Source organism: Rhineura floridana, chromosome 4 (assembly GCF_030035675.1).
Source record: "Rhineura floridana isolate rRhiFlo1 chromosome 4, rRhiFlo1.hap2, whole genome shotgun sequence".
In the NCBI taxonomy this organism is placed as follows: domain Eukaryota; kingdom Metazoa; phylum Chordata; class Lepidosauria; order Squamata; family Rhineuridae; genus Rhineura; species Rhineura floridana.
In genome coordinates, this window is record NC_084483.1 from 174,302,583 (window position 1) to 174,313,055 (window position 10,473).

The 10,473-nt window shown below is 42.1% G+C and overlaps 1 protein-coding gene across 1 annotated transcript; it reads left to right on the top strand.

The window, feature by feature from the left end:
• The first annotated feature begins 5,067 nt into the window (after window positions 1-5,067).
• SPATA45 (spermatogenesis associated 45) lies at window positions 5,068-8,860 on the top strand. Its single transcript, XM_061626446.1, has 2 exons — window positions 5,068-5,308; window positions 8,791-8,860. Exons 1-2 carry the CDS (start codon window positions 5,068-5,070, stop codon window positions 8,808-8,810), a joined length of 261 nt encoding a protein of 86 aa, XP_061482430.1. The 3' UTR covers window positions 8,811-8,860.
• Window positions 8,861-10,473: the final 1,613 nt, after the last annotated feature.

Below are 10,473 nucleotides of genomic sequence, written 5' to 3' on the forward strand. Positions count from 1 at the left end.
TCAGCCAATGAGGGTGCGTGGAAGAATAGGCGCCTTTGCGGACTCCGCCAATCACGGAGAAGACAGGCGGGGCTTGGTTCTGCGTCAACCAATCGCTGACTGGTTCTCCCTTCACTAGCGGGGAACCGGCGCGGGGAAGGACGTTCTTCTATCCCGTCTCTTTCTTCCGCTTCTTTGGAAGCCACGTGGAACTGTCTGCTGCCCTCCGCCCGCGGCAATTGATTGGATTCTCACCTTTCACCCGCAAGAGAGATATTCCTGATCATGCTTCTTACCCATGAATCCATCCATGCAATCATTTATTTGTGCTTTCCATGCATCCGTAAGAGGCAGATGCTACAAAAGGCATCCTAGCTGCTTCTGGAAATCAGTGGGGACGATATAAATGTAAATGCACTGCCTTCAAGTCAATTCCGACTTATGGCGACCCTGTGAATAGGGTTTTCATGAGGCTGAGAGGCAGTGACTGGCCCAAGGTCACCTAGTGAGCTTCATGGCTATGTGGGGATTTGAACCCTGGTCTCCCAAGTCCTAGTCCAACACCTTAACCACTACATACCGATCCAAAAATAAAATTAAAATATCTACGGAGATTATTATTATTACTACAGCTAGGACTCCCCTCTCTCTGCATAACATTTTATAAAAGCAACTGTTAGTGTACACACAGAAACAGGAATCATTACTTTCATTGCAATGGAATAGGTACTGTATAAAACGTTCAATCACAACATGCTGTTTCTCAGGACCGATGTTAAGAGCGAAAGAGACAGAAAATGGTATTATGGTTAGTCACTTTAAGAGCAGCCAAACACAGGTTCAGATCACCCCTTCTTCAGAGTCAAATTAAATGTGGTATGAGAGATCCATGAATGTATTTAATGACAATTTTTCTCTCTTTCTGTTGCTAGAAGCATCCCTACTTTAGATCAGGACTCTAGCACTTGAAGGAAGGGGGCACCTAACCCCTGTTGACCCACTTATTTATAACAGTATTCTATATCACCCTCTCTTAAAATAACAGTGTAGGCAGGGCTGGATTAAGCTGAGGAGGGCCCCTAGGCTGATTGGTGTTTGGGGGGCCCTTCTCCTCTTAGGCAGATCCGCAGAAACAGCAGCAGGATGGATCACAGGACAGAAGCTTCTGAGCCGCCTGCCATCCCGTCCCAGCCCATCCCCCCGCTTCACCTACCTTTCTGCTTTTTTTTGTGGCTGCGCGCACTGTGCACGCAGGTTTGCCATCAATCAGGATGGAGGCCGAGGTTTCCCTAAGGGGCTGAAGCTTCTGCCGCCATCTTGGTTGATGGCAGCAATGAGCGCATGTAGCACATATGCGTGTCATCAACCAAGATGGTAGCAGAGGCTTCAGCCCCTTAGGGAAACCTCAGCCGCCATCTTGATTGATGGCAAACCGCAAGAAAACAGCGGAGAAAAAGGTAAGTGAAGCAGGGGGATGGCGGGCAGTTCAGAAGCTCTTGCACGGGCCCCCAAGAGCTCCGGGCCCCTAGGCTTCAGCCTACTAAGCCTAATGGATAATCCGGCCTTGAGTGTAGGACAATATAAAACATTTTAAAAACCATTAACAGCAGTAAAAAACAATCATTAAAACAACTGGCTGCTCAAGAACATTTTAAACAACTGCATTGTTATGTCTGTCAACATAAAAAAAAAGTCTTCAAGAAACGTCTAAAAGTCAAAAGTGAGGGTGCCTGGTGGATCTCTACTGGAAGAGTGTTCCACAGCATGGGACCAGCAAAACTAAGTGCCTGACGTTTGGGTGAGGCCAGTCAGGCCTCTATAACACAGAGGCAGCTCCCCTGGATGATTTCAGTAATAGAGCTGGAAGTAGGGTTGCCAGGTTCAGGGCCTGAGACTGATCCTGTATGCTTAAGAAAAGAGAAAGTCAGCCAAGCACAGGTGTTCTTGCAACACTGTAATGGGAAAAACCACAAGGTGGAATTCTCCCTTCCCCCTGCACACCTTTTAAATGTACAGAAGACCTCTTGGTTGCCAGGCCCAGCCTCCAAGAGGTCTTCTGCATCTTTAAAAGTTGTGCAGGGGGAAGGGAGAATTCCACCTTGTGGTTTTCCCATTACAGTGTTGCAAGAACACCTGAACTTTCTCTTCTCCCAAAGATACAGGATCAGTCTCAGGCCCTGAACCTGGCAACCCTAATGGGGGTGATCTTTAGCTGGCCCTTTACACCCAGGAGACACAAAGGGGATTTGAACTCTCAGACTCTGGACTCCCAGCCAGGCTCTCCTCCCCACTGTGCTAAAATGCCATTTGGAAATTAACCGTCCCTCACCCCCCCCAGTTTGGAAGCACCCTAAAAGTCTGGTGTGATATTCTTTGTCCTTATTTTATTGTACAACATTATGTTCAGAGAAACTCCACACCCTTATCTGCAAGATTTAGAGGCCTTGCCACAACAACAAAAAGAAGGGCTCTCTTCCCTGCCAAGACACTAAGGTTGGGCAGGCAGACTGAAGCATTAATACTAGGGGGGGTCATGATGGTTTGATTTGCCAGTTGCTAAGCATTTTTAGAACCTCCCAAGGTTCTTAGTGTAACAGTTCCCTGTTTTCCATCAGCTGTTGACATCTAAGTTGGGACTGGGAGCCCCACTCAAGCACCTCTTAAGAAATCTGAGCACTGTAGACGTAGGTATGCGTTGCTTAAAGGTTGAACTGAAATAGGAGGCTTCCATCTCTAGTTCTATTATATTAGGAAAAATATGGTAGCACTTTGACAGTCATGCACTGTAAGAAACAATGATTTAATGAAGTTACATAGCTGCATATGAATCATAACTTTCTAGAGCAGCCTTCCCCAGCCTGGTGCCCTCCAGATATTTTGGACTATCGTTCCTATCATCTTTGGCCATCGGATATGCTGGGTGGGGCTGATGTAAAATGCAGTCCAAAACATCTGGAGGGGGAAAGCTGTTCTGTAGACCTAGGCTGTATACAGATTTATCATTTCTATATTGAATCAGCTGTAAATCAAATGGTGCCTCAAGCAAAGAGCATCTACAGCACCCCTTCTTTACTCAACCTCTGAGTACCTTATTTCTTGTTCATTTAATGTCTAGCCCTCTTCACTTTGATGCATCATCTGCATTAATTCCCATGATTTATTTTTTTTAAGATAATGCAACAAAGATGTATCACTAAACACTAAAGTCAGGATCATTCAGACCATGATATTTCCGATCTCTATGTATGAATGTGAAAGTTGGACAGTGAAAAAAGTGGACAAGAGAAAAATCAACTCATTTGAAACGTGGTGTTGGAGGAGAGCTTTGCGCATACTATGGACCGCAAAGAAGACAAATAATTGGGAGTTATAACAAATTAAACCAGAACTATCACTAGAAGCTAAAATGATGAAACTGAGGTTATCATACTTTGGACACATAATGAGAAGATATGATTCACTAGAAAAGACAATAATGCTGAGAAAAACAAGGGAGTAGAAAAAGAGGAAGGCCAAGCAAGAGATGGATTGATTCCATAAAGGAAGCCACAGACCTGAACTTACAAGATCTGAACAGGGTGGTTCGTGACAGATGCTCTTGGAGGTCACTGATTCATAGGGTCGCCATAAGTCGCAGTCAACTTGGAGGCACATAACAAAATGCAACACTGGCCACACAAGAGAGACTGTATATACAACACCATATGTTTAAAGTATATGACGTTCCTCCAAGAATCCTGGGAACTGCAGTTCACCCCTCACAAAGCTGTAATTCCCAGCACCCGCCATAACAAGCTACAGTTGCCAGGATTCTTTGGGGGAGATATACTTTAAATGAGCTTTAACTGTATGGCGTGTACATAGCCACACTGTTGCCAGCTTTACAAGTGATGAGGAACTGTTTGTATTATTTGTGAACATGTGACTCCATGTGCCCAGCATCCCATCACAAGTCTGGCACCTCAGGTTATCAGTCACTTGCCCCTATACCTGGCCCTGTTTCTATACAGCAACAAATACTTAATATCCCCATTAGCTCTACTGTTCTTATCATATATATCATAATAGCAAACTCATTCTCTGAGTGCTGATCCTTGTGTAATCAGAATGGCAGCATCCACACACAAGAGGAAGCTATCAAAAGACTTGGGAGAACCCCACGAATTGCAGAAGTGTAAAACACTTTAGGGAACCCTCCCTCAAAAATCAGTCTAATTAGGACTGAGCATGCTCAGTGGCCACAAAACACAGGGGGGATGGAAAACCAGGGAGTGGAGAGGAATGGAATGGAGTATCCTGGAAAATGCTATGGCTGGCTAACTAGAACCCTGAACAGGAGCACTCCCTATTCCAATGTTTTGTTGAATGTCTCACTTATGTACTTATATTGTCCTTGGGAATTGTTGTGATTGAGAGCAGGATATGTATATTTTGCCCTTGAGTGTTTTTGTCTGGCTGAAATGTGATCTTGAACTCTGACAATGCCTTTTGCTTGTCTGAATGGAAGACAGAAACATAGGAAGTGCCTTATACTGAATCAGACCATTGAACCCTCTCTATTGTCTACACTGACCAGCAGCAATTATCCAGGGTTTCAGGTAAGGGACATTCCCAGCCCTACCTGGAGATGCTGGGGATTGAACCTGGGACCCTCTGCATGCAAAGCAGATGTTCTACCACTGACGCTATGGTCCTTACCCCAAGATAGAGATAGGTGCAGAAGTGTCATTGCTCCAATCACTAGTCCCTCTGGTCCTGCCCACCACTAGCACATGGCCCCCAGAAGGTCGCCCAGAAGGGAAGGAGGCCCTTGGGCTGGAAAAGTTTTTTCATCCTCGCTTCAAAGCATCCTTATTCTTTGATTTCAGGAACATTAATACTGATCAACATTAGGGGGAAAAGAGAGTCACTTGTACCATCTTCTGGTGTGTGAGTACAGTAATATTAGGTTTCATTTCTATAGCAGCCAAACAGGATCATATTGTCTTCTTTTTACACTGCTGAAAAACCTGAGGCCTGCTTGATTATTGTTTTCTTTTTTAAAGCAGGAATTTATCTCGCGATTAAGGAGAAGTAGGTTTGATTACCATGGCTGCTGATGAGAAAAAGCTCTTGATCGAATATAATAAGATGAGAGAATCTGGCTGCTTGTTGGAAGGAAAGAGCGAAACAGCCTGGCTGAGGCCACAAAGGAGACATTATCCTCAATCTAATCGCACCTCGGTAGAGAATTATGGAGAAGAAAAGCATGAATACGTCAGTGGCAGGACCTCTTGGATAACAATCTTCCCTCCTGAACATAAGGAAAAGAGGCATTTTCCAGAAAAAAGTAAGTTTGCATTTATTACATTGCCAGTAAGTATTGAATTACATAGGTCTGTATTTTTTTTCTCTCTATTCCAGTGGTTCCTATACTTTTTTCCCCATGGACCACTTGAAAATTGCTAAGGGTCTTGGTGGAGCATATAATGATTTTTCTGCATGTTGTAGCAATTGTAATGTGCTGTGCTAGATGCTGTATGATTTTTCTCTGCATTTGTATTGCATTTATTTCTTATGTTTTATTTTCTTGTATTATTCCATAGAATTCAAATTATAATACAATAAAATACAATATAAGAAATAAAAGAAGCAATACAAATACAATTAAAAATCATTATAAATACCTAATGTGATGGATGTGTCATCTCCCATCTTCAACCACAAATCTACAGACATGCCATGGACCATCTGAATGAAACTCATGGACCACTGGTGGTCTGCAGACCACAGCTGGGGAAACCCTGTTCTACATGCCAGCTTTGGAGGAGTAAATAGGGACACTTACACACAACATATTTTTTTTGCGGATTTGGTGCTGCTCATGCATGCAGGTTTTCACAGCATCTGCATGATATTACCCCTCATCAAAATGCCATCCCATATTTTTCCGTTTCCACAAACAACAAATAGAAAAATGTAAATCCAGATGAAATGATGAAATAATATGCAACAGCATTTTTATGTAGTTGATGTCATGTAGTTACTGTGCAAAATTTGGTGTGCATGAGCATCACCAAGACCACAGTAAATTGCCGTGTCAGAGCCCCCTAAGTTGTGATGGGCCCACTTCTGGCTGTTGTGGTGTAGGCCTTGGGAGATGCCCAATAATACTGACTTCTGATGTTGGCCCAGGGGAAAGTGTCTAGTCTGTGATCTACTGTCAGCTGCCCTATAGGAAGGATTCCACAAGAGGATGGGAGACAGGCAGAGACCAGCTCAAGGCCTACCCACTGCCAATCCCCAGAGCCCACTGACTCTGCTAGTCCCCTTGCTTTTGCTGTCTCTTCACCTGCCCTTTTCAAGTGAGAGTTGTGACACAAGCAGAGAGAAGGATCAAGACAGGAGCCTCCCCTCACCTTGGAGTGATAGGGATTGAGCTCACAAGGGCAGGGCAAATGATTGCAAGAACTTGTGCTTTACTTTGCTTTCCCCTCTTTCCTCCCATTTATTTTTCCTCCTGTGTCTTGTCTTTTTAGATTGTGAAGCTGAGAGCAGAGGTCCTCTTAGAATAGTAAAGAGCTCTGAGAGCCTTTTTGGCTAAAGGGTGGGGTATAAATGCTGTAAAGAAACAGTGACAAGGAAGAGGTGGGGCTGTTCAGGAAGAAGAATCTCCTGAGGGCATCTTTCCCAAGCCTGCCCCCATCCCCATTTCTAGAACCAACACTGCCCTTAATCCTAGTTATGTGGAGAGTGATTGTTCCTGCTCAGTCGTGAAGAAATGGCAGTCAGCTCAGAGACACTCTCTCCTTTAGTATGGGGCAGCCTTTCCCAACCTTTGGGTCCCCAGATGTTGTTGGACTACAACTCCCATTAGCCCCAGCCAGCATGGCCAATGGTCAGAAATGATGGAAATTGTAGGCCAGCAACGTCTGGGGACTCAAAGGTTGGGAAAAGCTGGTATGGGGTATATTTCATGGCTGAGCTTTGCTACTCCAAACAGGTATTGGGGGTTGATCACCACCAGTGAGCCTCCTGACTCAACCTTCAACTAATTCCTTGTAAAAAAGCTGATGTTGAGCATGAGCTGAACCCAACAGCACAGGGTGTTACACCATCACCACTGAATTTATTTTAGCCTCTGCTTTCAAAACAATGAGGAGAAAGGTCATGCTTATTTATCTAGCTATTGCCTTATCTCAAGTGGCCAACAGTTACATGCTTGATTAACTTGGAGATGGAAGAAATGTGACTAAAGTAGAGCAAAAACAATTTTGCTCCAAAGAAGTTCTCTCTAGAGCAGCAGGGTCTCCCCCCGCTCCAATTTTTAACTATCCTTTGCCAACACACTCCCAATTGCTTCTTTAAAAATGCCAGATGTAAATCCGTGAGTGCCTCCAGACTGTCGGTATTTTGCAGGAGGGATTCAAGTACATACTGGGACTTGAGGTTTGTTCAATTCAAGTGGACCAAACTGATCTCTTGCCCTAGCACAACAAACCCACTTTAAAAAAGAATCAGACTTTTTGCAGTTTGGAAAATGAAAGTGAAATGGATTGAAAAGTGGGAAGGGGCCCAGAGCTTGGAAAAGTTACTCTTTTTGAACTACAACTCCCATCAGCCCCAGCCAGCATGGCCACTGGACTGGGCTGATGGGAGCTGTAGTTCAAAAAAAGTAACTTTTCCAAGCTCATAGCTCAGTGGTAGAGCATCTGCCTTGCATGCAGAAGGACCCAAATCCAATCCCTAGCATCTCCAGGTAGGGCTAGAAGAGAACCCTGCCTGAAATCCCAGAGAGCTGCTGCCAGTCAGTGTAGACAATGCTGATCTTGATGGACCAATGGTCTGATTCAGGATAAGGCAGTTTCCTGACATCTAACTGGAGAACGTATAAATATCTCACAAGGAAATTTGGATGAATGCAGAACAAATACTCATTATCATATAACTGCCCAGCAAACAAATCAGAAGGAATGCTCAATAAACACGGAATATAATCTAACCTCCATGTAAGCTTTGTGTAAGCAAATCAGGATGAAGGCTCAATAAATAGGTTGTCTGGAGGAATCTTATATCTACCAACCATTTATACTGCTTTTGAGTTTGAGGACCCTAAACATGAGCTCACCGATTGTGTCTTGTCTTCCTATTGAATTGATGTTCTTTCAGATGGCCTAAAATAAATTTCAAAATCCCTTACCAAAGTAAAAGTCAATTTAGAACATAGAAACTCCCCAGCTGGAGCCATCTAGTTCAGCAATCTCTTTTCCAACAGTAGCAAGACAGTAAGGATGGGGAATAAATTCAGTTTGGTTTGCATATCCTGAAATAATATGTAAGCCAAAGTGCAGCTTTACACTTCTCCACATTTTGTGATTCAGTTCTCCAACCAAAAATGCATATATTAAGGCAAGGATGCATAAAATGCCTATATTCATGAAAATAACATACAAAAATGCATTATATTAGAAAAATGACTTGCAAAAATGTTTATTTTGGGCAAAGTTGCCTGCCAGAATGTATATATTAGGAGAAATGTGCACTAAAATGCTGATGAATTTTCACAAGGACTGATTCAACAGATGCAGAAATGTGGCAAACTGAACTTAACAGAACAGATGCAGAATGTGGCAGACTGAACTTAAGAGTGGAAAAAATGAGAAACTGAAACTGGGAGATTGTCCATCCCTACCTGTTAATTGCTTCTGGGCAGCGATCATCCTTGCTCATTGGCCATGCTGGCTGGGGCTGATGGGACTGGTAGTCCACAACTTCTGAAAGTTGTTATATCCAAATGATTCTATTTTACTCTTTTAATTTTGTATCTTGCAGACAACGCAATATTTGGATGACCTGCCTCTCAAATGTTGTTTCTGCTGGAGTATGGGGCGTTTTCCATGAGTGAATAAACAATTGTTATACTGTTTGTGTTTGAATTAAATTGGTTACAGCTCTTAATAGTTTAAAGATAACTAAGTTATGGAAAATATGCTACTGAAATTATTTTTCTTAAATGTATCTATTTCCTTGGTCCAGTCTAAGTGAATAAGAAATAAAGTTAATATACTTTAAGATAATATGTTACTTAACGGAATGTTTCTTGTCCATTATTTCAGTAATCCTGACAAAAACCCTGTAGGTGTTCCCCTATATTAGGAATGGGGGAGAAACCGAGTTCACATTTAAAGACAAATTTATCAAATTTGCCCTTTCTGAAGCAATATGAGAACACAGCCATCTTCAAAATTGACACACATCTGAATTTTGCAATGCAGTTCTCCAACCAAAGAATGTTTACAAAAATGCATATATTAGGGGAAGATGTGCATAAAAATGAATGGAATATGTTGAAAGGTTACCCAAGAGGAAAAACAACAGCATAAGGCACTAAAAAAGAAAAACAAAACAACTGATAGAAAGAGAAGCTCAACTCAAACAGGCCCTAACAACCTACCATGCCAATCCAACCCCGACCAACTACTCCAAAGTCCTTAAACCACAGTAGGAAGTAAATACAATACTGTACATGGAAGGCAAGCACATATCCTGCTGACATGCACTAAGCTAAGCTACTGGGAATCAGGGGAAAAAGCAGATAAATTACTAGCCTAAAGGCTGAAATGAATAAAGAACAGATCTAACAGTAGGGATTAGAGAGAGACAAGGCAAACTACAAAGAGACCCCCAAAAACGTAAACCTGCTGTTTCACAACTTTTATTCAGAACTATATAATGACCACAGTCCCCCAAGTAGGCAGGCCATAGACAGGAAAAGAAGACGCCTCAGTAGGCTCTAGAGATGCAGGAGATATTTTATTCAGTTTGCATTTAAAGTCAAGTCTATCAAATTCATATTTTCTAAAACAATGTGAGAACTGAAACACAGCCATCCTTTGAAATTTGCAGTAATCTGAATTTTGCAATGCAGTTCTCCAACCAATGTTTACAAAAGTTCACACATTAGGGATAAGTGTGCATAAAAACAAATATATTAGTGAAAATAACATACAAATATGCATTATATTAGGGGAAATTGCTTGCAAAATTGTGTACATTAGTCAAAACTGCCTACAAAAATGTGTTTCTTAGGAGAAATTTGCACTAAAATGCTGGTGAATTTTCATAAGGATTTTTTTTTAATGGTAAATTGCTGCAGAAATATGGAGAACTGAATTTAAGATTGGAAAAATGAGAAATTGAGAGAACCAAAACTGACAGATCCTTCCATCCCTAGTAGGCACAAAAGGAGAACAGATATGATGCCTGTCTGATGTGTAACAGGAAGAAGCTCCAAAGGTTGCCCAATACTAAATGCCCAATTCCTACATGATACCAATTGACTTCCTGATAATATGATATCTGTAGGAGATCCACTGCACTGCAGAGTGCAGTGATCGGTTGGGTATTTTTTATTACATGCAAAATTTAGTTATTATATACCTGTTACATTCAAAATTAAAAATAGATATATAATATTAAAACATGGGGCAATTTATTTTATTGCTTTTTTATTGC

Excerpts from the sequence above, each read along its gene's own strand:
- SPATA45 (XM_061626446.1), top strand. The coding sequence starts at position 5,068 with ATGGCTGCTGATGAGAAAAAGCTCTTGATCGAATATAATAAGATGAGA. Across the intron at positions 5,309-8,790 it reads GAGGCATTTTCCAGAAAAAA|ACAACGCAATATTTGGATGA; the intron begins GTAAGTTTGCAT and ends TGTATCTTGCAG.